Raw genomic sequence first — 27,708 nt, forward strand, 5'->3', positions numbered from 1 at the left:
TAAAACACGATTTTACAATAGATATTAGTCTAGTTACAATTTGTTGGTGTAGAATTAAAATTATAGCTGGCCTCTAATGATTTTACCGACTGTGCCCCTTAGTGCGTACGAAGCCACTACACTCTTATTAACAGCTAATTTATATGACTTGCCGTAAATTAAGGGTCATCGCAAAACGCGTGTGTGCGTCAAACGTTTCTAAACAATCCATAATGGTTTTTTAATAATAAATAATTTAAGACAAGTACACGTGTGATACATACATATATATATATATATATATATATATATATATATATATATAGTGAGATTTTAAGACGCATGTGGTATAAACTGTAATATAAGAACGTCGGTAAAGATATCTTGAACTAAATTAATAATGTCGTATGTTTTAAAGAGCATTATTGAACAAAAGAAATCATTAAAAAATACATACGTTTAGATCCACAGCGCAGGCTTCGTCATATAACAGAGTGTCCATCCACCTAAGGTTTCGTCAAAATAAAACATTACCATAACATACATTATCCGCAACACGCATCGTCAAAACTCAAGCACACAAAAAAAAAAAAAGGCAAACACAATACCCTTAATAAAAACCTTATATCCCAACCCGGTCAGTACCCGGAACAAACGTCCCCAAAATACCAGCCGCGTTGCCGCGCTGTATAGCCAACGATATACGTTGTACCAGGTACGAACCCGATCTAGGATCGCAACCCCTATCCCGCAAGCGTCTACCCAGGGCCTTCACAAAATCCTTGGCTTCGGCGCACCAGGGACCAGCCGACTCAACCGCAACAGGGACAAAATCGTACACCGGCTTCAAGTTCGAGTACTTGGTATGCTTTTGCCTTGCCGCGTACTCCGCCGCCCCGCCCGCCGCACGCGTAGTCTGTGCCAGATGTGATGGAGCAAACGTGCTCACACACGTAGCATCCCACAACAGACTACGACCTTTAGCCCACGGAACGAGAGTGAGACCGTCAGGCCTCTTTCCATCCGTACGACTAAGGCCCTGGGGCTCCAACACGCACGGCAGGTTCGCCGACACCATCGCCCTGCGAACGATATCATTAATCGCATGATGTCGAGGAAAGAGCATTTGATTTACTTCACGATTTTAAAACCTTATTCCTCCAAACAGAGCGATTTTCCGTCTGATGTAACTAAAATATATTTGTGATGTTTTACATTTTCTTCTTTGAGTGTGTTGGTGCACTTAACCGTTACTCGAAAACATACAACTTACAGTAAACGGCTATAAAGAATGCACATCGGTCTTTGGAAAGAGACAATTAACGTCACACAAGCAAGAAAGAGACAACGCTCTACTAAGATGAAAAACTGACGTGCATTCTTTATGGCCGTTTCTGTACATTTTACACTTCGTGTCCATAGCAACCGGGGAAATAAATAGTAAAAAAAAGTTAAGATACTTCGTCATTGATTCATTAGGTTTTGTTTTATGTCTTATGCTATAGGTTCTAATATTCACCATCTCATGATCTGTCTTGTGTCCGTGTTAATGAAGCAGCAGCAGATTGATAGCTGGCTCAAACTGGATATCGTCGTGTTAAAATGAATCGGCATTAACAATAAAAACAATAAACGATTACTTAATGAATGAGCCAAACATAACAGTCAATAGTAAAATAGTTACCGCCTATGAGAAGGCAGAAGCGCTGCTATCGCGTTGTTGGTGTCATGCTTTATCGAGTATTGTTGGCGCGTTGTATCGGCGAAACTGTTTCTTAATTAAATATACGATTTCTTGGAATGCCAAGGTATCTAGCCAAGGTCACGATCGTTTACGCTTCGTAAGCATGTCGTAGCTATAGCCCTATTGGTCTTCTGGTGTGCCAGAGCTCGACTGCATTCCGATCGCCACGTAACATCAACGATTGCCATTTCGGCCGATAGTCAACTATCATATTATATTTATCATAAATATGATCATAAGTATGTATGTCTCTCTTTCTCTCCAACGTGAAGAAAAAGGACGGCATGATCCTTATGATCATATTTCTATGATAAACATATGATAGTGGAATATCGGCCGAACAGATCATGAAACTTATTAGGTCGATCCATATCTCGGCACACTATACAATACGTCCTATAAATGGAATGGGTACATCTTCAGGTGGGTTCTGTGGTGTGTTTACTATAGAGAACTACTTCTTCTTTCCCTTGCCTTTACTCGAACTAGGCTTGTCTTTACTGGTACTAGCTTCATCTTTTTTACCTCCGGTTTTTTCATTGGTCTTTTTTTCTGAAATTAATCATAATAGATTTGATTAGTAGTCAAAATACACTGGTAAAGTATAAGTTTCAACTTTATTACCTTATTTAATTCCATCTAAATCTTATTTATTATTTTAGCAGGTACGTTGTTTTGCAGGGATTGTTAGTTCTATAAACTGGTTACTGATACGTGTAAAAAAAGACAACCGCTTATTCTATTCCGTCCCTATCCTATTCTAAAAGAAGTCTTTACTCAGTTATATACGAGAAGTACAATGCGTGGTTGAGTGTTAAAGGTTTTGTTTTATTTTTACCCGTGTCTTATTTACGGTGTCCTATCGTTTGACCAAAACTTGTTTAGCAAATTGACACTTGACAACCAACCACTGGCAAAATTATATTTTGGCAAGTCTTCACTTTACAAAAACATTTTTGACAAATTATTCTCATAACCAAATATTTAACTTACAAAATAACATTTTATAAACGATATTTTTGACAAGTTCATATTTAACAAATATGTTGACTAATAAACCTACGATTAGCCTAAAAATGTTTGCTGTAATGTATTATTTGACAAGTAAATCTGTAATAGTAATTTATAATATGGGTCAAATGAAACACATAATAGCGAATCAAATCATATTAATGTTTCATAGAAAATCTTTACAATATTTTTTTACTCAGTCCCTGCTTTTTGGAATGCTACTACAAAGTAGATTTGGTTAGAACTATAAATCTCACAAAACCGAAGTAATACTAGAAAAGTGGGTTAGGTTAGGTTAGAACTGTGACCCTCACAAAACCGAAGTAATACTAGAAAAGTGGGTTAGGTTAGGTTAGAACTGTGACCCTCACAAAACCGAAGTAATACTAGAAAAGTAGGTTAGGTTAGATTAAAACTGTGATGCACACAAAACCGCACTGATACTAGAAAAGTTGGTTAGGTTAGGTTAGAACTGTGACCATCACAAACCAAACTGATCTAAAAAAGTGGGTCGATCAGTTTAGCCTAGGCTAGAAGAAAAGTCTGAAACCCCTTTATAACAATTTATTACATGACATTTGGTAAATGTATCAATTTGTCAAACATACTATTAGTTAACATGAAAAATATACAATTGATAGTTTATTAAGTAACACATTGTACTAATGTATTAGTTACTAAATGATTATTTGTCAAGTAAGTTTTTGTAAAATGATACATATGCGGAATAACATATTTGCCAATTACTATATTGATGAAACGTTTTTTGTAAAATGAACATTTGCTAAAATTGTTTTGGTCAAACATTAGTGAACCCTTATTTACACCTGACTCTACTTTTGCTATATGCCTCTAGTAGTAAATAGATAAATTAAAATACCCTAATTACACAACTGAAGGGTAGGTTAGGTATGTACCTTAATGAGGAGGTCATTCTCGGGGTCGCTGTCATCTTGCTGGTCGGCGTCGGCGTCGGCGTCAGCGTCGTCGTCAGCGGGCGCGCCGTCGGCGTCAGCGTCGGCGGCGCGCGCGCGCCTCACCGCGCCCGGCGCGTACGGCAGCGCCATCGCTTTCTTGTTGTATGTGCGAGTCATGGCTGCTTTCACCTGCAACGCAACACCAATAATTAATACTCTTCTATTATCGTTGGCGATGGGTCCCTTGTTCAATGACGTCTGCAAGTACCCGATCTATGGTCGCAGTACAAAACCAACAAGACTAATATCAACTGTTTACATTAAAACTTTGGAAGCAACTAATTAATACAGTCCTTTATCATATAGATATATACAAAAACAGGGATCAAACGACTACCATCCCTAAGCTGTAAGTTCACATTTTTGACACATTTGTTTTGAAGTATGTTGCGATGTGACTAAGACGTATCGTTTGCCAAATCTAGCGATTATTTATAAATTCATTGAATCGATTAGAGCCTATGTACAAGGAGGCGCTTAAACAAATATACGATTTCTATCAACTTACTGAAATGTCATTTGAATCGAAATGACAGATGATCGTAAAATTCTCACTAACGAAGATCCGCAAAAATATAACACGTTTTAGATTATGCTTTAAAGTAAGCGAAATATTGTTTTTTTTCTTGATTTTTTTTATATTATTACAGGATTTTATTTAAAATTTCATTAGGTCGCGCGAGTTTACATTTTGTGGACGCTGTCATGTGTCAAAAAGAGGAACTTACAGCTCCGGGACAATAGGAGAGCTCCAAATGCGGACGCCTAAAGCAAAGTTTGAATATACTCTAATCATCTTCCATATCTTGGAATGCCCCGTGACTCGTCGATCGTAGTTCTTCGCGAACAACTTTTTATTTTTTTCCAAATTGACACACCATCTCGGCCAGAGCGACATTTCAGTCAAGGAGTCCAAGTCGTACTTCAGCAGGCGGTAGGTCGATCGCGTCACGCAGGTGCGTGCAGTAGTCCAGGAATATCGACGTAAGTGGGCTCAGAATAATCTAAATTAATAAACTGACTGACTGACATATCAATGCACACCCAAAACCGCTGATTCTAGAGATTACAAATTTGGCACGTTGGTTCTTTATAAGGTGTAGGGAGCACTAAGAAAGGATTTTTCAAAATTCATATCCTAAGGGGGTGAAATGGGAGTCCAAAGTTTGTATGGGAAAACAAGATTAGATTAGTACGCGGACGAAGCCGCGGGAAAAAGCTAATATTAAATAATTAAGTGTAGCGATAACACAATGTACCGTTACAAGTTTAGTATTACCTTTGAATCAATAAGAATCATCGGGTTCCTCTGGCCCGGCCACAGCGACATTTCCGTCAAGGAGTCCAAGTCGTCCCTCAACAGGTGGTAGGCCTCGAGCACCTCCAGCGACTGCGCGATGCCGTCGGCCTTGTCTCGCACGAGCGGCGTCACGATCGCGTCGCGCAGGTGCGTGCAGTAGTCCAGGAATATTGATGATTTGGAACCGGATGTCGCGCAGGTGCAAGCATATGCAGTAGTCCAGGAATATTGATGATTTGGAACCGGATGTGCTGGAAGTTAAATTGTTATATTTATGACTTTATTGGTAGTTTAGTGAAGTTCTTACATATAAAAAAGCAATAGAAAGAAAATTAAGATTATTTGTGCATGAAAAAAAAAATGAAATAGTACATTACGATACGTGTATCGTACGACGTTTTTCAGTACAGATGAGCCTCCGAAGTTTCGACCTGGCATATAATGAACCACTTCTCGAACTAGTGCGTAAAAAACGACCATCTGTACTGAAAAATAAAATATGTCGTTCTAATCTATGTGTTTAATGGTGAAAACATGATATGTATATTTTTAAGTAAAACGCAATACTTTATATATACGTTATTTTATTCTGGTGAGGACGATGACGACGATGAGGATGAAGACGAAGATGATTCTGTCACATTTATTATTATTCTGTCGGCCAAATCGTCAATCTTGTTGTCTAACTCTTTCATTTTCTTCTCTTCCTTGATGACATGTTCTTCGCATCTTCTCCAGTTTTCTGGTTTCACATTAGCAATGTGCGTTTGCCGACCCATTATAAACTTGTACTTACACTCGTCTTGTCTAATTGTACATGTGTATTTGGTAAAATTAAGCGAAAGTAGGTATATGTTTTGGAATGGAACGGACTATAGTAGTGAGCTCAATTAGTTTTAAATACGAAAATTTTAAAAGGAACCAAACGTTACCTGATAAACAACTATTTGACGGTTTGTTCACAGTTTTTTAAATACCTAAAAATACAAGGAATCGCATTGTTACTCTCACCTTACTTACCATTTATGCGTTTATAATCATTAAAATTGGCTCATCATGAATAAAAAGTACCAAGTAAGTAGCCACCTACAATTTTGTTCTTCGATCTGGGCTTAAAAGGTTCACTACCCCTGGATCTGTCAAATTTGACGGCCCCGGTTTAATCGTAAACTAGAACTTTCCTTTGCTACCAAGTAAGTAGCCACCTACAATTTTGTTCTTCGATCTGGGCTTAAAAGGTTCACTACCCCTGGATCTGTCAAATTTGACGGCCCCGGTTTGTTTACACTTTTTTCAACAGCTAAAAGTACAAGGTATAGACTGCTTCCTCAGGACTCCTCCTTACTTAGTCGCTGCAACTATCAGCTGGAAAGATGCTGCGGCCAATGATACACGTGAGTGCAGTTACCTGAGCCTGGTGTGCGCGTGGATCTCCTGGCAGAGGCGGTGCATCTTGTTCTTGCGCGAGTTCTTGCCGAGCCAGCCCGGGAACTGGATCTGCCCGGTCACGTGGCCCGCCATCGCGTGTCCGGGGATCACTGAGCTGTACATCGCCTGCGCACATTCAAAACTATTTGTAAACAATTTTTCACCACACCAACTGGTAAAGATCAATTTTGCTATTCGGAAACGGATAGCAAAATTGCATTTTATCCACAAGAGTGCAAAGTAATTTCATACAAATTTTAACTTGATGCCTTGAGCTGGCTGGAAGAATTTACCTAAGGTACAGCGAGCAAATCTCGACTGGAGGGCAATTGTAACTGATCCATTTTTGAATTTGATTTAGTTTGATGTTTTACAGTCAGTATTTAGTTCGTGTTGGTGTGGTGAAAAATTTTGTGTTTCACTCGGTGGCAAATTATGTGGTGGTGGACTAAAGATCGAACATGAGTTTAGGAAATGTCACAGAAGAACTTTCTCTATGTATATGATATACATTTAGGCTTGATTTCGCCCTACGTTGACACCATGTCGATTGGACCTCATGTTCTAACAGTAATTTATGTACTTATATAAAAATTATAATATTTGCACACTTTTTTCGTAACAAATAGTCCTGGCGTAGTCCGATTTTACCTATAAGCAAAATGCACATGGCAATCGTTCGTTATAGAGAAACTTCTCATCTTACGTGTTTACATCATGAACATGAGAATATAATATTGCTCACATTACGATTCAAACAATAATAATAGAGTCGGATAGAGAATTAAGATATTCCAAAAATAAAAAATGTCAATTGGTAGTATTTTTATTATTAAATAAATATAAATAAACGTAGGCGGTGATGATGAATGATACAAACCTGGATAGGCAGAAGGCTCCAGGCTTGGCTGCCGCGGATCCTCGCCTCCACGAGGTCGCCGACGCTGATGCTGTCCGCCGCCCTGCTCAGCCGCTCCAGGACCTCATGCCTAAACGCACATTTACACTCAATATCAAATAAGTTATTGCGTTTTATCTAAAACATACAGTCGATTCATAAGGCCACGTTATATCATCGCATTTCTTTGATCATAGGTCTGTATGACTCCCTTTTTCTTCGAAGAAAAAGGACGGTATGTTGTCTATGATCAATATGATCATACTTCTATGATAGTCTAATATCGGCCTAAGAGCCGGCGCAAATGGAATTTATGAGCGGATGAACATGACTAAATGTATACCGATACAGGTGGCACTTATACTTCAGTAAAGATATTTGTATCCCTGAAATATTTTAGACATTTTTAGGAGCTTATTTAAAAATGTAATATGCATGTGTTTTTGGCTCATTCCACTCGAAATTGACAGCTTGTTTATGTTTTGGCTTTTGTCATCAAGTATACAGTAGAGGTATAATCTTATTATGTACATGTTTTTGGGCAGTCAAGTAAAAAATGTACCACGGAGCACAATAACAGGATCTGCTAATGATTCTAAGCTAAACCTAAAAATATTTGTATCAGTGAGAATGAGTTTACGACCAATATTTTGTAAGAAGTCCGTGTGCACTCACTTGGGGCAGTGCGGCGCGACCTGCAGATAGTTCTCCTGCACGAAGAGCGGCGCGAGGCTGTAGTCGTAGAAGAACAGGTCGCTCTTGTCGTGGATGCTCATGCTCTTGTGCTCTTCCGCGGAGAACACCTTGCGTATGGCTTCCCAGGGCCCCTGCGAATACGAAGGTCGCTCGTATTACTTACCACCATTTATTTTCGGCTGCTCGATTATTCTTGCAGTACAAATATAAACGAAATTCATTAAAAATTGGGAAGTTACTAAGTAAATAAAGAATATGTGTGGCAGATTAACCAATAACATAATGGCTGTTGACAGTTACGGTTGTATACCCATGCAGGTGTCACTCACACAATAAAAGTTTCGTTCATTCCATTCGTGGAATCGACTTCGTGAGTCAACCTATACCTCAGACCCTCTAGCACAACTTGCTTTGTCGCGCGCGATCCATACTTTTTTTATTCAATCTTTATTTAGGGGCTTTTTCGTTTCACGAAAATGTCGCCCCTACAGAACCAAGGAGAGTCCATACTTGTATGGATTCGCGCGCGACAAGGCAAGTTGTGCTAAAGGGTCTGTTCACGTTCTCATTGAGTGACTATAGGCTAGTTTCCTACTAGTCAAATCAGCTTCTTTTTAAGAACTGTCAAAACGATTTGCTAATATGGAATTACTATGAAATACTGAGGAGTGGCGTCACGGTCAATTCATTTACTTTATATCTTTCTCTTTGACTTATTAAATAGAAATTATGTTTAAACATAACTACTGTCCATATTTTTCTTCTAATTATGTAGTGCTTTATTTCGTGCACTGCATAAAATATTTTATTTTAAGTATAGGAAACTAGCCTAATGAAATAATCTCATATATACTCAAATCTTATAATTACAGGGAGATGCAAGAATGAATACCCAGTTCGTAGATCATTTTTATTATTCATAAAAAAGTTACTCCTATACGCCTTCTTGTGGGTTTGTGTAACTACATAAGTTTCATCTATTAGCGGGCAGCATCGTAACATGCGGCGTAACTTTAACTAAAATAATAACGTACTTACATGCTTACAGCAACCGTGTACCTTCGACTACATAAATAACCTTCGAGTGAATAAAGGTTACAGACAACCTCCATATACAACCTCCAAATCACTAAGTAACGTCATATTTTAAATAATATTACGTACGTATATGTACCTAATTTTAAAACATAAATATAGTTAAGGCAACTGTTAGCCACAAATTAAATACAGTTACCGGTGATAATATCGCACCAAAAGTAGGCAGCAAAAATATGTATCGGACACAGACACAGCCTTATTTCTAGAGCAATAAGAGCATGTCAGATATTTATACAGCCGTCTTTTTGTATGATAATTTTCTGGTTACTGTACGAACAAATAATAGAATAGAAAGCTTATTAAGACCCTTTGAAAAGTTTTATAAAGTGAAAACCCATAACGGTGCCATTAAGTAAGAACATAAAAAATATTTTATTCTCCAGAGCCTCAGGACTGGTATGCACCAGCAACACAGCGGAAAAAGAGTAGTCGCCAAGCCCAAGCATAAGCGGATTTTCATTAGGTATCAAATAAGTCACAGGACAACACAGGTTAATACAATCGATGCGCATAGTGTTTATTTTCTGGTAATTCTTTAGAGTTTGGCTAGCGTCGCTTAAGATTGCTTCGTTATCTACATTTACAACTACGTAATATCGATAAACTACTTAATTACACCATTAAAAGACATTTAGGCACATGCAGCGTTAATTTATCAGACCAATCAATCGATAACGTCATACTTTTCTTATCAAATGATAAAGCGTTTTGTTGGATATTCTTCATATTTACGTTAATGTACAGACCTATCTGTTACTAGGTAATTTGCTTCAAGTCTGCGTTAAATGGATCTTGGTGGCAACTCGCATTGGCAACTTGGCATAGCGTCTGCATAATTTGCATGGTACCTATCCGGTAGTTTCAAGCCTCAAAGTATACACTATATTCACGAGGACCCCGAATAAATTAAACTTAGCAATTCTAATAGGTACGAAATAATTCAAATTTACCACAGATGTCATATATACCATAGATCAAGCAAACGTATCTACTTAGCGTGTCAAATGAACTCAGTAAAATCCACTGAGTTGTCCGTCTTTAATCGCAGCTTGCAGCTTTCATATCAGCTTAATTGCAACAACACAAAAATTATAAACACTCAAGGGCCAACATGAAGAAATAAGACAAACAAATAGATGAACTTGTTTCTTCTATCTAAATCTAATTCTGTGAAATTTACTGTTTTTTCAGCAGTGGCTGAAGCGTGAAGCGGTAACGAACAGACAGAAAAACAAAAAAGTAATTTTATATTTATAAAATTAGTAGGGCCAAGCAACGTGGTAGGCTTTGCATAATCATCATTTGAATCACTCACTAACTTTATATATTTCTACCTGACTTATTAAATACAAGTTGGATTTAAAAATAACTTCTATCTATATTTTTCTTATACAATTTATCTGATGCTTTATTACATGCATGGTATAAAATATTTTATTAACAGTCAAGTTCCCTGTTTAGAACGGAAATCGTCGCTTTCGCTCGGCTAGGCGATCAATAAATTAAACACTATGTAGCTAAAATACAACATGTATGTATATTATGTATAGTATGCAGAAACTAGAAAATTAATAATAAATACTTAGAACATTTCGCTTCGCATCTAAATATTGTAATAGTTTGGTAATATCTACATATACATAGTGCAAGAAACTCTGATATCAATGAGGTAACTGAGGAAATTTCTTGAGATAATATTTAATGAAATATTGTCAAGTTAATAGTTGCTATCATAATTAACACACGTGCGTAACAATAACTCAAAGCAAAGCATATACATACAACATGATCTACGTAGCAAGCATAGAAAACGAGAAAATATTGAAATGTTATCTACATATTGTATACATTCAAAAGTATACAGGACAAAGCATATAAGGAAACTAGGAAATCCCTACACAAATCAATAAGTAAAATCTTGGCTTTGTGGTAGAGAAGGCGGTCAATCACAGTCAACCAATTGGAACCCTAGGCCACTGTAGAACTATGTTATAGTGACATTTTAAATCAGATTGTAAGAAATCTCTTACTGCTTGTTATTTTGACATGGTTGTGTGTTATGGGATACAGGCGTGATTGTATGTTGTTGTTGTTGTTGTTGTTGTAGAGTGTTCCAATTGGTTGACTGTACACTTCATGTGGGGACTAACGCGCGGAAAAGCATGCTATGTTAAACCGTCTGGAAAGGCTAGAGTAGAGCAAGCAAACATTTGCGGATACATCCCGAAATAGTATTTTATGCAACAGGCGTTTAAAGGAGGTCAAAAAAGACGAGTGGCGTGGGTACGCCAGCCGTGAGACGCCACGAGTATTTTTTGACTCAGTTAAACACCGTTGCATACAATACTTTTTCTACGACCATGCACTTAGTTTTTAATAGTTTTCTTGTTTCCTGTATTTTGACTCAAAGGTTTGCACTGTCAGCTCGGCTGCCCAAAGCCTTCCCGCGCACGCCCGCAGTGTCGTTATAAGGCGTTGCCATGGTTACAGAGCCAAACAATGCGTTTTCAGTTTTTTCGATACTGCGCGCATGCGCGGAAAGCCGGCAGACGCTGGCTTTGGGGAATAGACCTTTATGTAGGGTTTTAAAGATCTGTGCACGACCCTGTAAATGACGAATAACAGTTCGGGAGTAGAAAAACTTCATTAATGTGGTCCGTAGCAATAGGGATAAAACGGAATAAGTCTCAACACACCGAACATGAATAAGCCAATGAGTGTTGAACTTACAAGTTTGATATCCTTCTTGGTCTGTGAGGCGTCCCTCGCGAGGCGGTCGGCGTCGGCGCGGTCTCGGTCCACGGCCCACATGGACAGCAGGTTGAGCGTCTGCCGCACGTCCTGGTTGGCGGCCACGATCAGCTGCGACAGCGCCTCGCCCGGCACTTTGATACCCTCCTTGCAGCATACTGACATCATCGCCGCCTGTTACATATACATATACATAATATACATACATACATACATACATACATAAACATTGTAAACTTAGCTTTGGGTGTGATAACATTTTTAACCCCCGACGCAAAAATGACGGGGTGTTATAAGTTTGACGTGTCTGTCTGTGCCATCGTAGCTCCCGAACGGATGAACCGATTTAGATTTCGTTTTTTTTTTGTTTGAAAGATGAATTAGTCGGGAGTGTTCATAGCCATGTTTGATGGAAATCGGTCCACGATGTCGGAGGTTTTTTCAAAATTTAAATTTTGTATTGTGGTTATTAACTTGAATGTGAACATTGAATCATACCTCTAGTCTGGCAATCATAAATAAATATTGCATTGCACGCTGTTTACTGCCAGCAAAATATGAGGTTGAATCAACCTGGTTGATTGATGCTTATTACTTGCTCTGCAATGTGTTCTCGTAGCTCGTAGACTGTATATTTAAAGGCGGAATACTTGTTTCGTTTTGCATTAATTTTGTAAATATCAAAGATTACGAGTATATACATATCACAAGTATATGTCGTTTACATTATTTGTATGCTTTCGCCAATAACTAATACGTAATTAACATAGCTGACGAACGTTTTACCTTTATTTGATCAACTCGAGGCCTGTTAAATCTCAAATCGTAGCAATAATTGACGAGCGACCGCATTTTCTGGCTGTTTCTATCATTGCACATGCATATGATGGGTACGGATGCTGCCTTTATAAGGCTTATCAACTCTTGGAGCCCACCTGTAATTTTGAGAAATAAAAAAATATATTTTTTTATATTGAAATAGCCAGTATCGCTACAAATAACATTAGCCACAGAGAGAGATTTATTCTAACTCATTGATCTTGTTGTAGAATTTAGAATTCATTGGGTGATACATTAAAACAACAGTGACTTAACTTACCTCTGTCTTCGTTGCCAGCCATGCCGTCAACTTCGTCCATTACCAAAACATGTTTCTTTGAAACAGCTTGCTTGCCCGTCATTCCTGTAAAATATTAACATATTTATTTAAACCAATAAAGTATTTTATATAACTAAAACTAACAAGAATAGTTATAACTACAAAATTAAAATTAATAAAAACCCCCAACATAGTGGACCGATTTTCATGAAACATGGCTAAGAACACTTCCGACTCTAAATCGGTTCATCCATTCGGGAGCTACGATGCCACAGACAGACGCACACACAAACAGACAGAGACAAGTGAAACTTATAACACCCCGTCGTTTTTGCGTCGGAGGTTCAAAATTGACCGCCAACTTAATTAGCTTACATCACTTGTGTGAACTGAACCGATGAAATAGTGGCACTTTAGTTACGAGTACGACTGTGTACCGCTACCGATGCAAGAGTCACCCCACACACAGGGTTCTAAAATATCCGATATTTACAATTAATATCAAAATATCGGATATATATGATATATATCCATTTTGTATGGAAGGCATATTATTATTTTGTTGCATTATTTATGAATACTACTTTATATAAGAAAAATCTACTAAATAACATAACATTTAGTAGAAAACGGTAACAAGCACAAAAAGTATATTTTTAACAAAGTTACATTTTTTAAACCATTTTTGTATTGCAATATTTAAAAAGAAATGATATAAATATCGGATATTTATATCCATTGATATATATCGTCGAACCCAGCTGGATATATATCCGATATATATCGGATATATGTATATGTTATCATTCGTGCCAGCCTTCGTAGATCAGGCTGAACTTATTAACATCTATAGCAAAGACATATATAACTCCGTATAGACAGATATACTCTAAGAAAAAAACGTACCTCAGTACCATACAGAAAAAGGTACGGTGGCCTAGATGGCATTACACCTTTGGGGTACGTTCAGCTAGATGGCGCTAATACTAATATTTGACATTTTAACACATATCAAGCTAAGAATATGGGCCAAATTGTCAAAACTGAGGTTCAAAAGTTTTAAGCCTACGTCAAGAGATGGCAGTCTATGCACTGTGATTACACATTTTACTTCGACAGTAACTCTCTATAATACTCAATCCTCTTTGCTCATTCGTACTCTACAATTTTTCTTTTCCACATAGATTCAATATCTTTAATCTTACCTTGCTTTTCTACCCACCTACTTAGTGAAATGCTGTGCCTTGGCTAGGATATTCCTGTTCATTACAAGTATCAAGCAATCAAAGTATTATTATGTAAAAGTCTGGATCTGTATGTATTTTGTTTTACACATTTTACTTCGACAGTAACTCTATAATACTCGGTCCTCTTTGTCTATAGTAACGTGGACATACCCTTGGCGTATCCGGATAGGGAAGTGGTGGTCAGCAGCTCCCCGATCTGCTCCTTTATGAGCGTCTTGTTCCGGGTGTCGGACGCGTTGAACTCCACCATGTCGAACCCGAGCTCTTTGCACACCAGCGTCACCGTCGTTGTTTTACCTGTTCATCATATTTGATATTTTGTTAGTTACCTAGTAATTAAACAGCTGAACATATAAGTAATATGACATGTGATGTTCTTACATGATATAATGATAATGATGATATAATAGTAGGTAATTTAATTCAATGTAGTGTTAGAAGTATAGGTATATACTTAATACTGATAAAAACAAAAGTCTATTATGTTTAATTTACTCGTTAATTACTATATCATGTAACTGTCCATATATCTTCCTGCAGCTGTTTTGATATTTGTTGAATATTCATAGTATATACTCGTAAAATTCGAAGCGATGTCCTAATAATATGATTTATATGATACTTTAGTAAGCGATTCGAACATGTTTAGAAACAATCAACCTTTGTAACATTGATAATAATAGCGGTGGTTTATTCCCTGACCCCTATATGACAGGTTAACCTAGTTTAGGGCTCAGGACACTATTCCAAGGCTATTTTACATTAACTCCATTATTCATATGTACTTTAAGCGATAACATACATCTCATGTAAATGTAATAAGCTGACACTTTGATACCTAAATAAAGCATTTTTCATTTTCATTTTCATTTTCATTTTCATAAGGAACAATAATTTTTACAATACCAACTGGTGAAGGCTCTCGTACATCAACAACGAATGAGAAAATAGTACTTTTCTAGTGCCTAAGCGAAACTATTTTAGCTGTATCCGAAAATTCGGATTAGGATCAAGTTTCGGACGAAACCGAAACTTTTGAAATTTTTAGAATGAAGTGGTATTTTTTATATAATTGCAACCATGGGGCTATCATTTGACTTTGAAAATAAGTATCATCTGCTAATCTTTAGGGCCCATTTAGACGGTACGAGAACTCGCATACGAGTTTTAATACATTGCGGTATTTGATGACTGGGCTGCCTTGTATGTAACCTCAACAGCCCGCAATGTAACTAAAAGCAAGCCGTCTAAATCAGGCCTTACTCTCTCGTGGTGAATATATACAAGGCGTGGCAGGTCATTTATGTTGATAAGGAACAGAAACAATCCCAGTATTATTTGTGCCGTTTGTATATCCGAGGTCTTTATAGAGAGAGAGTACGTCGTAGACGTCGCATCGGACCGATAGATGGCGCCATCGTTCGTTGTAAGTCGCTCCGGCGTCTCACCGCCGCGATGTTGGTAGTCCCGTTTTTCCCCACCTGCAACACAAGGCCCCCCGCGCCCCGACTCGCCACCAGCCACCCTCATTGTTTCGTCGAACGCCGAAGTGACCGGTTGTCGCGTATTCCGTTCGAACATTTTTACAGCATGGTGTCTCGAAATTAATCTTTTAGTTTCTATTTCCTTGTTATTTCTGGTCAAACCAGAGTTATTCGTGTTTTTATTTAAAAAGTGGCTTATAACGTTTCGGAATTATGAAATTTTTCAATTTCATCCGTCAATTCTTTCTTCCCTTTTAATTTGCGCTCGTTCGTCTTGAATAATGAGATATATTATGCCTCGCTAGCGATCATTATTCGTCTTTCGGGGTTCTCACTATAGAAATGAACGAGCGGTGCTTTATGATTCTACCCACTTTTTTGTAAGAAAGTTCCATGCTGCAAAAATCGTTACCGTTAATCAGTTTTCTTTTTAAACTATTCGCATTTCCGAGACTAAAGTAGGAAGTGTTTGTTATCCGCGTATTAAAAGTTTCGCGCGAGAATATAAGCGGTAACGTAGGTAAGTTGCTCCGCCGGGGACCACGTGCTCCGGGGACCACGTGCTTCGCGACCGCGGGCTGCGCGACCTGCGGGCTGCGGCGGCGGCGGCGGCGGAGGGCGCGGTGGAGGAATACCGCGCTTCAAGGAGGTTTGAATTTCTCCGACGAATGGGTGAGCAGATTCATATTATTTTAGAAAGAATATGTTCGGTTTCCGATTCGGTGCGGAGGCCCCAAGCCACGTGTCGGCGCCGAAACTTACTGTAGCGCTGCGATAGCGCCGCTGACCGCGGCAGTGTTGTCCGCCGCGTCGGCGCCGCCGAGGTTGCGTAGAAGTTGCCTCCTCGTTAACGATGGCCATCTCTGCGGTGCTGCCGAACAACGTTGTGGCCGCCGCATAGGCGCCGCGTGCGACGCTGTAAGTATGTCTGCTGCTGCCCCGACGCGAGCGCCGTGCCGTTAGTGATCAGTCGTCAATACGCAGGCTACCAGCGCGGCCACCTTCTGCCCCCGCCACAACGCCGCGAGCCTGCTGAAGCTGTCCACCAGTATCGCTGGCCGCCACGCTTATGCTGGCGCCTCGATGGTGATGCAGAGCGTTCGTCTGCCGTGACAACGCCGCGATCCTGCTGAAGCTGTCCACCAGTATCGCTGGCCGCCACGCTTATGCTGGCGCCTCGATGGTGACGATGCAGAGCGTTCGTCTGCCGTGACAACGCCGCGATCCTGCTGAAGCTGTCCACCAGTATCGCTGGCCGCCACGCTTATGCTGGCGCCTCGATGGTGACGATGCAGAGCGTTCGTCTGCCGTGACAACGCCGCGATCCTGCTGAAGCTGTCCACCAGTATCGCTGGCCGCCACGCTTATGCTGGCGCCTCGATGGTGATGCAGAGCGTGCGTCTGCCTTGACAACGCCGCGAGCCTGCTGAAGCTGTCCACCAATATCGCTGGCCGCCACGCTTATGCTGGCGCCTCGATGGTGATGCAGAGCGTTCGTCTGCCGTGACAACGCCGCGATCCTGCTGACTGTCCACCTGCTGTAGCTGTCCACCAGTATCGCTGGCCGCCACGCTTATGCTGGCGCCTCGATGGTGATGCAGCGAGCTCATCTGCCGTGACAACGCCGCGATCCTGCTGAAGCTGTCCACCAGTATCGCTGGCCGCCACGCTTATGCTGGCGCCTCGATGGTGATGTAGAGCGTTCATATGCCGTGACAACGACGCGAGACGCGACCCTGCCGAAGCTGTCCACCAGTATTGCTGGCCGCCACGCTTATGCTGGCGCCTCAGTGGTGATGCGGAGCGTAATACTGTTAACCGCTGCACAGGCGTCGCAATCCTTCTGCTGCGTCTGCCGTGACAACGCCGCAAGCTACTTGAAGTTTTCCACCGGTGTCGTCGGCCGACACGCTCATGCTGGCGCCTTGATGTCGCCTCGATCGCACGAGGTAAGATTGCAGACGCGGCGACCTTCATCGCGCCACCGAGCGCAATACTGCGGCTGCCGCGAAGGCGTCGCTAATTTTCCTGCCGCGTTTGCCGTGACGACGCCGCGAACTCTGTTGATGCTGTTCACCGATGTAGCTGACTGCCACGCTGGCGCCGGTGCCTCCCGCGCTGACGGCGGCGACCTCGAGAGGGCCACCGAGCACGATACTGCGCGACGCGACAGGGCATCGAGACGCCTTTCGAGCTGACGACGGCCGTCTCAATCTCACCGCCGAACATAACAGCGTCTGCTGCAGTGACAAGCTGGTAAGATTGCTGATGTGGGCCCTTGGTGCTGCTAGCCGCCACGCTGATAACGCCCGTCGCGCCTAAGATGTCACGCTCACCGCGAACACTGTCTTCCCCTACAATGGTGCCACGACCACGACTATCCAGGCTCCGTCTGCTACGGTATCGTTGCAGACTCTGTTGCTGACCAGGCTGATACTACCCTCCAATGTGACGCCGGGCGCCGCTATCAGCTGACATCCCGTACACTATGGTATCCACTCTTCTCTTTCCAGTTCCCGTGAAGTACGACTGTATTTACACTCTATTTTGACCAAGGACTCCTCCGTCGCCGAAGTGAGAACAGATAAATTCTTAAGATGCTACGTCCTAACGTGGTTTGGAGACCCATAGTTGAACGAGGTAAGACGTCAATAACCGGACGAGGAGCCGCACTGCTGCGAGGGTGTCCTGACGATGTTCGCGAGCTATCTAATCGGAGAGGCGCCTCGCGAGAAGACCCTGTGATTCCTGTACATCGCTCATTGTGTAGGTCAAAGACATCGTAAAGGTTTGCGGAATTAAAAAAAAAAATCCCTTTCAGAATGTCCAGATCTGAATTCGAGCCAGCGTCCTGCATCCTGAGCGTGCGTCTGTTTACCGGGCGGACACCAAAACCGATCGGCAATCTGGCCGCGGGGGTTCTAAGTACACGACGATTTCCCGGAGGCTTGTGGCGCCCCCTGTCCATTCGAGAGATTAACTTATTCGCCGAGCCTCTAATAAACAAATTGGGAAAAATAAACCTGCTTCGCCTTAGTGAACTTCAGATTCCAGCTCAAAGCGAAAGGGGCCAGGAACTCAGGAGTACTTCAGTAGTTATCATCTGGCTCGACTATACTCAATTAATATAGTGCTTGATTCGATCGTAGAACCTGATTTCATAAATTTCACAACTTTCGTGGTCTACAGAGGAAGGTTGCACCGCTGCAGTTTTCAGCATTACCTCGTACAGCTGCCGATAGCTGTAGGCCAATCGCCCCTGTTTTGCTTGCATCTGCAGCCCGATAAGACCTTCAATAATCGGAACATTGTACGAAGTAAAGCTCTTCCGATGGGGAATAATCTTCAACAGGCGGTGGCGCTGGCGACTGAAGTGACATGCAGCCGGCTTAAGGTTCGCATAGCACTATATGCTATGCACAGTTCAGTTGTATGTTATGTTATGCTGTACGATGGCAGGACTACATCTCTTCTGTTACGAGTAACTACGACAGTAACTGCTGACTCCAACAGACTGTCGTACGAGGTCAGTATGCACCCCCTGGGAGCCAAGTAAGTGACCTTCGGTGACCTCGCCTTCTTCTGCTTCGCCCGTCATCGTACCTCTTCGTCTGCGAGAGCCCTGCATTACGCCGTACAACGGTACGTATTAAGCCTCCGCCACACATAAAGCGCATTCCGCTTCGCTATCAGCGCGCTGAATGCGCGTGCATTCCGCTCGCGTCCCGCGCGCGTTGCGCTCGCTATCAGCGCTCGTTCGTTCCCGCTAGCGCCCACTGGGCGCAACGCCAGCGTTAGTGCGGTGCACCGCCATTATTGCGCTCCGCCTACGCTCTTAAAGCGCGCATGTGTGGCGGTGTTAAATTCACCCCTTGACCTGCTACCACGACGTGTTCAGCAACCACCAGCGATGCGACACTGACGTCTCCACCTCTCAGTCTACTCTGTCGACCTTCATTGCACGAAGTAGAAATCCGTCGCATCGGGTTTTGGATTAGGTAATGGATTACCCTAAGAGTCAATGACTGACTTAAAGAAATCGACTGATACCTCCGTCCAGTGTAGTAGCAATCGACAGCGCTCGTACTTTTCATGTTCTAGGCTAGTCTTACCGAGCGATCGGTATCCTCAAATGCCCTCACTAAAAAGAGTTCAGAGTTCAGGAGTCTCGCTTGCAACCGCGCTCGCTTGACGCGAAATAGTCTGATCGAAAATACCAGTATTGTAACAAATAGCCCTTGGGCACGTGAGTGATGACCTTTTTCTGTGTTTGATATGGACGTAAGACGTTGGACTTTAAATAGTCATATCAAAGCTAATATTGATTTAGATAATTTTTACGAAGGGTTGACAAAAGCAGTATCAATTACGTTACCCTGCTACAGTACAGATAGTTACACTACTTTTACAGTTAATTTCCACACTTTGTGTCTGAAATTGGGTTTATAACCTGATAAAATAACGTGTCTGTTAATAATAATAGTGTATCTAAGGTTTTTGTATCTTGTTCAAGTCAGCCTCGCCTACATCTTTTTTTTTTTTTTTGTTTTGATCTGCGATGTATAATAATGTCATTTCTCTAACTATTCGCTGACTAAAGCTAAACGTCATCACGAAAATCTCTTTATGCGTTTCTGGCACCGAGATATTCGCGGATCGAAGGCTATTTCGACTGATACATCTGTCAAATCGGTTCAACTGATTCACTTATTCTTCTATGCTATGCCATGCCAATAGGGCTACCAAAGGCTTGCGCGCCAGCTGACTCGCCACCAGGAGATAATAAACAGGTCTCTATAAAGACCTCGGATATACAAACGGCACAAATAATATAAAAATTTTACCTTCCAATAAAATTTGTATTATTTTGCCTGGTATATCCGAGGTCTGAGTGATGCCTTCCTGGTAGGCTTAATATACCGTCGGCACTTCTCCTCAACAATGAGGGTGGCTGGTGGCGAGTCGGGGCGCGGGGGGCCTTGTGTTGCAGGTGGGGAAAAACGGGACTACCAACATCGCGGCGGTGAGACGCCGGAGCGACTTACAACGAACGATGGCGCCATCTATCGGTCCGATGCGACGTCTACGACGTACTCTCTCTCTATAAAGACCTCGGATATACCAGGCAAAATAATACAAATTTTATTGGAAGGTAAAATTTTTATATTTTATTGCTCTCCAACATTTCAAAATTACTAAATGGAGCACCACCAGACAAACAGTCACCGGAAAATTTCTCTATTTCAAATGTACCTACAGTCTGTGCAACAAATACTTCTGCAGATTATTTTTATACCACGTCGGTAGCAACCAGGTATATGGCTCACCTGATGGAAAACGGTCACCGTAACCGATGGACGCCTGCAACTCAAGGGGTGTCACGTGCGCATTGTCGACCCATTAGAAACTTGTACACTCCTTTTTTGAAGAACCCCATACTGTATGTAGCTCATCATTAAGTTAAATTTTAAACTGAGTGTGGATATGTTAATAACAGTACTCACCAACGCCCGGAGGTCCCGACAGCAGAGCTGCTTTGTAGTATCCTCCGTCATCATTCTTCGCCCATGGACTAGGCTTTGGTAATTTCGCTTTTCTATTCACGTACCATTTGGTAAGCCAGTTACATAATCTAAGAAATGCAAACAATAATTATTACTAATCATGACATATTTTATGAATAAATACATAATGCCTGGTTTAGACAACCTACTTTTTAACGTTGCTAGCTTCCCCGTGTTGGCCAATGATTTGCTTGAGTGATTGTGGCTTATATTTTTCAACCCACATTGCAGACTGCACCATGGCTGGTTTAGTACTTGAGCTGTCCTGTGAATCTATAAGTATTTTGATTAATTTACATTGAAAATTCGGATGATTTTTTTATATTAATTACATCAATAATAAATATCATTGTATATGTCAAATTAAATAAATTTTATAGTCTTATTTTATTCTTTTAGAATTCTCCTTCTGTAATGATATCAGATATGTAGGCACTAGATGAAAAAAAAAATGTGACAGACAGACGGACAGAGCGTCGCCATAAGGGTTCCTTTTGTACCTTTTTGGTACGGAACCCTAAAAATGAATCAATAAGTAAGTAAACACTTAAACAGAACATAACAAGTAACATTTCCATAGTTTATTGTGGTTCAATGTGTGTTTACAAACCTTTAGTAGAATTCACTTTTATTTTACTTTCAGTAGTATTTACGCTTAATTTGGATTTACTTTCTGTATCAGTAGACTTGGTTTGATCTTTTTTTGTTTCAATTTTTACTTTCACATCAACGATTTCGCTTTTGATATCTTTATCTTTAGAGCTAGTTTTAACTTTTACAGATTTCTCACTGGTGTCAGATTTCTGATTCTTTTTATTTTCTGTATGATGTTTTTCCTTATTTGATTTAGGAATAGAATGTTTTTCTTTCTTGATTTCATCTTTAATTCTAGTTTTCTCAGTCTTGTCTCCTTTGGATAAGGTCACTATCAATTCCAGAAATTCATTCTCGTTTATTATTTTAATTCCTAGATCTTGAGCTTTTGCAAGTTTCGCCGGGCCTGCGTCCTCTCCAGCCAATACATGTGTAACCTAAAAAAAATAATATTATAATGCACTTCATGTGCCGAAAATAAGTCGATACATTAAAACACCAATAGTAAAAAATAATACCTTTTTGCTGATTGAGTTTTTGATAGTTCCACCCAGTTTCGTTATAGCTTCAGCGACCTCATCTCTTTCAAAGGAGTCCAACACACCAGTTAGCAAAAAGGCGCAATCTTTTAAGCAATTTGGTGTACCCTGTAAAAAGCATGCAAAATCTCCTTCAAAACATAGTGCCACGTAAAAATAGGTATCATAGACTCTATGACATAGAGGTATCTTATATATCATAGCACATAATTGGTACTTGAGAAATAATAAGAATATTTATTTTCCAATATACGTCACTATTAGAATCGGTGCATACTGCATACCGTGCATAAATGTCAAGTGTAAATCTTATGTATATTCTTCCATTTGTAATTACTTTTTACTTAAAAAAAAAGAACAAATAAACAAATTTGCTACATACCTCAGGAATCGTTTTAGCTCCCAAATGTTTAGGTCCAGACCTGTTCAAATACTTTTGGTACAATGCTGCAGAGTGTCGTTTACGTTCATATCTCTCTTCATCAGTCAGAACTAAAAAAAATATAATAATTACATGTATGCAATAAATACACCACATTGTGTTATGTGTAATTAGGAAATAATATGTATAAATAAAAAACGAATTCAAAGAGCTTGATAATTCCTTCCTAATAAAACAGAGGATGAATGAGATGAATGAGTCAAATAAGCATGACATTTTGTAAAAGATCTATCTTACCAGACTCATTTAGGCTCTGATCAAGTTTTCTCTTGCTCTTTACTTGACTTGAATCTAGTTCAGAGTCTGTTGCTTCAAAATTATCTTTGTCATTTGTAAATGTATTCTCATTTCTACTATTACTATCCTTTGATTTATTAACATCTTGCTTTGATTTCCCAATTTTATTTTGCTTTGATTCACGTGTGTTCTCAGACGTTAAATCAAGGTGTCTCTTTTTTGCTTTTGATGAACCTGTTTCTGATTCATGGTCTTCTGCAGACAAATTTCCATTGCCATTAATAGAGTTGACTTCTGGTGTCTTCTTCTTATTGATATCTGAATTGGTTTCTGCTTTAGTCGGGCTTTTGTGTGACTTACTATTCTTAGATTTAACTGAGGTAGGCTCCTTTTTAACATTATTCAGATCTAAGTCTTCAGTGCTATCAAGTTCCAATAGACTTTTATCAAAATCATCATCAGAATGAATACCAGTTTCAGTTTTCTTCTGGACTGATTGAACACTTGGCTCTGTTCTTTTAATGGGGTCACTACCAAAGATATCTGCTGCTTTGACTTCTTTGAGTTCTTTTTTAGGGAGTGTCTTATGTTTGGGCTCTTCATTTGACTTTTTCTTTTTTGTAGAAAATATTTCTTCATCTGAGTCACTCAACACTCGTTTCTTTCTGTTTTCTCTTTTCTGAAATACAATTCCCTATAAACAACTATTGTTACAAGCACACCTTAGTAATATTGGGTTTTCAGTTAACATTTTATCATGAAAAGTCATGAATTTCCTAGCATGTTGGCAGCCAGTACAGTCATATTAGATTCTGTAGATTGTGTAATTCCAGGCACATACTTGTAAAAATATTTCTTCATACACATCATCTATGAAGACACCTAAGGTACCTATCCTGCCGAACATTTGGTTTCTTGTGACAACTATTCAAACATGATCTGCTGGTTCGGGCCTGTTGCCACCAACAATGACATACACAACTAGAAAATGTGCACTGGTTTGAAGACGCTTTTTCATATTTTTATATTGCTTGTATGAGGCTTCATATTCAGACATATATCATACAGTGGATAATATTTAATTTAACCTAAAACTAATCAAGCAAGCAAATCTGAAAGTTCTTAAAACATTACATGTAATATCCATACTATAATATCATAATATAAATGGGCAAGTGTGTGTCTCTTTGTTTGCCCGTCTTTCACGGTAAAACAGAGTGACAGATTGATGTAATTGTTTAAGTGGAGACAGTTGAAGTGATGGTGAGTCACATAATATGCTACTTTTTGTCTCTTTCTAACCCGCCACTGCCAGTCAAAACTGAGGATAAAAGTGAATTTCAAAGAGGAAATGTAGCATTTATGGACTTCTAGAGAACACTTATCAAATACCTTGAACACCTGATATCAACTAAAAATATTTTAGTAATGTCAAATAATGATTTCCATACACATACAAACACTCCACAGCTATATAAAGTACATATTTCTCACATTGAAACGTTTTGACGCAAATGAATCGGCGTACGTAACAACTGTTATTAAAACTAACGTGTCAGGCACATTTAAGAGGCTTAAAGCATTGGATAATTAAGAAACAAACACATTATTTTGACCCGAACTCCTCTTCTCATTAACCTACTAATAAGTCATAGACGGTGTCCGTAAAAAATGATTAAATTACTGAAATTACCTTAATCTTAATTGCTACATCAGGAGATTCTGGTATAACGTCAACATCCTCCTCTGTTTTAGCCTTTTTCGGTTTTTGAGGCTTGAAAAACGAGCGAATGTCCTGCAACAGAAACAAAACAGTTTGGTATTGTAAAACTTCCAATGTAAATGGTATGCCATTTACATTTTTCAGACATTCAGAAGGTACGCGAGCAACAGCACAAAGGGAACAGTTGCCAAATGTTTTTTTCTATTATTACACGTACCTTAGACATCTTTGGCTTGCAATCCTCGGAAAGGTAATATCATTTAATAAAATTATGGTAGAAGAAACCAAATTAACAGCATAACATACAGAAATTTCGCGCCTCTAAATGTCTTCGCCGTTATTTTTTTTACATAAATGTGACAATGACATCTGACAGTCTGACACATGAAAATACTATCGTCAATTTTTTTTTCTAGTATAGATGACCAATAGAATAGCTCATTCTGCCATAAATTAATGTGCAGTGTAAATATTTTGGTGAATATCCATTAATCCCTCGCTCGCTGTGTGGTAATTCCCACAGGAGGTCCTTGGAACAATAGGAAGGCACTTTGGATTATCCGAACGTTATTTATTTATAATTTATTAATATATATTTACACAAACATGTTTACATCATGAGTCCTGTCAAAAGAGTGTCGTTTGAAAACTCAAAAGTCTGCACATAGACAACTGAGATTCCAAACTTGAACTTGGTCAAGCATGAGTCGATTGCATATTTAACCTTCACAATAACACACCCCCTCAATCGACTCTGCTTGAAGCGTTAGTACATACTTTACAACTTTTATAACTTTCATCACATTAGTTTACCAAAAAACAAAAGGTTTCAAAAAACATTATCATCAAATATTAATTAGTACATATCTACATGTACTCTCATATAATATAAACTCCCACTAATCGACACATCACTACTAATATATAAATAAGTAGTTAATTATTCAGCTTCTCGCCTCATATTATTCTTTATTCTCCCACTCGATACATCGCTACAAATATATAAATAAACAGTTAATTATTCTACTTCTCGCTTTATATTTATCTTTATTCTCCCACTCGATACATCGCTACTAATATATAAATTAACTACATCTATCTCCCTTATTTATTCCACCTCTCGACTCATACTTATCTTTATTCTCCACCGCTCGATACATCATTACTAATTGCCAAATACATATTCGATTATAAAATTTACGTATCCTTCCCTTCTCTAAACAAATACTAAAATACTAAAAATTATAATAATATTTGGAATAAATAAAATTTAGAAAAAATACTTAAGGATAACTTCAGAACACTGTGTAAATAATAATTATTAAATGAATGTGTGGTTTTACTCTTTTTTTTTAAGTTCGTCTGATGGTTGCTTTTATATTGATTCACTTACCATTAGTACACTTACACCCCTTAAGTGAATCATTATTAAGCACCCCTTAATTCTAACTTTATTTCATGCTTCCAGAATCCTTAAGTTTTCTTTCAATACACATTCCTGTATTATTTTTACACACCCTATAAAAAACTTACATACTACGATAATTATAAACAAACCCCGACATGAGCCGAAAAAATAATTAACGTTCACTTTAGCCCGCACTTATACTACACTCAATGACTCATTTTAGCCACAATATCACTAAAACACTAATCTTCGTTGACATTTTTCAAACTTTACAGCCGGTAAACTTTTAGTTAGTATATCAGCCAGCTGTGATCCCGTCGGACAGTATTTAACTGTAATCTGATTTTCGTCAATTTTCTCTTTTAGGTAATAGTATCTTACGTCTATGTGTTTGCTTCTTCTCCCCATGATTCCTTTTTTCATAAGCCAAATTGCAGATTGATTATCTACTCTCATCTCAACTTCTAGTTTTTCCTTGGTTATCTCAAAAATCAGATCCCTTATGAATAGTAGTTCTTTACAACATTCTGCTGCTGCTATGAATTCTGCTTCTGTGCTGCTCAGTGCGACTACTGATTGTTTTCTTGAGCTCCATGCCACTGGTCCACCATTCAGCCAAATCACAAAACCAGAAGTGCTGCGCCTAGTGTCTGGATCTCCCGCGAAATCCGAATCACAATAACCCCTGAGTACTTTATCATCTTTATTAAAGTGAATCCCTTTTTCTGTTGAGCCTTTCAGGAATCGCAAAATTGTCTTAGCATTATTCAAATCATTTAAATTTGGAGAATTTTGATGCCTCGAACAATAACCCACTTGAAAACTAATGTCTGGTCGCGTTTTATTCGAAAGATATAACAATGACCCTATCATCTCTCGGAAAAGCTCATGAGACTTAGTATCAACCTTTACTGACGGATGCTGTTCTATCAGAATTGTTGGACATTTACATTCTTTGGCATTGTTTAGGTTAAATTTCTTAATGATTTTCTCACTGTATGTTTTCTGAAAAATTTTAATCCCATTTTCATCTTGCTTAATGTCCAAACCAATGTAATTGGTGACTTCATCTAAGACTCTTAGTTCAAAAGCCTTTCTAATTCTTTCTATTATGTACACTAGATCTTCTTCTTTCTCTCCAAGAACTAATCCATCATCGACATATACCGCAAGAATAATCTTTCTTTCACCCTCCATAACAAAAATGCATTGATCAAGTTTCATCTGCTTGAACCCCATCTTTATTAAGAACTCTGTAAACTTAATATTCCACATTAGTGGAGCTTGTTTCAGACCGTATAAGCTCTTGTTTAGTTTGCATACTTTGCCTTCTTTGTTGCTATAGCCTTTGGGTACCTTCATGTATATACATTCTTTCAAGTCTCCATGTAAAAAGGCTGTCTTCACATCAAACTGTTTTATTTTTAACCCTTTTGCCGCTGCAATAGATAGTAAGATTCTTAAAGACGTACTATTAACTACCGGACTG

The 27,708-nt window shown here is 39.4% G+C and overlaps 1 protein-coding gene across 1 annotated transcript; it reads right to left on the bottom strand.

The window, feature by feature from the left end:
• Nucleotides 1-1,096: 1,096 nt before the first annotated feature.
• LOC125241389 (replication factor C subunit 1) lies at nt 1,097-25,148 on the bottom strand. The gene is made up of 18 exons (XM_048149853.1): nt 25,029-25,148; nt 24,782-24,883; nt 23,089-23,767; nt 22,792-22,901; nt 22,389-22,517; nt 21,887-22,307; nt 21,426-21,549; nt 21,217-21,344; nt 14,379-14,525; nt 12,982-13,065; nt 12,669-12,817; nt 11,862-12,056; nt 8,013-8,164; nt 7,320-7,428; nt 6,420-6,565; nt 4,991-5,204; nt 3,652-3,840; nt 1,097-2,275 (listed from the first exon to the last, which is right to left on the bottom strand). Exons 1-18 carry the CDS (start codon nt 25,035-25,037, stop codon nt 2,168-2,170), a joined length of 3,195 nt encoding a protein of 1,064 aa, XP_048005810.1. The 5' UTR covers nt 25,038-25,148; the 3' UTR covers nt 1,097-2,167.
• Nucleotides 25,149-27,708: the final 2,560 nt, after the last annotated feature.

This window comes from Leguminivora glycinivorella, chromosome Z (assembly GCF_023078275.1).
Source record: "Leguminivora glycinivorella isolate SPB_JAAS2020 chromosome Z, LegGlyc_1.1, whole genome shotgun sequence".
NCBI classification, from domain to species: Eukaryota; Metazoa; Arthropoda; class Insecta; order Lepidoptera; family Tortricidae; genus Leguminivora; species Leguminivora glycinivorella.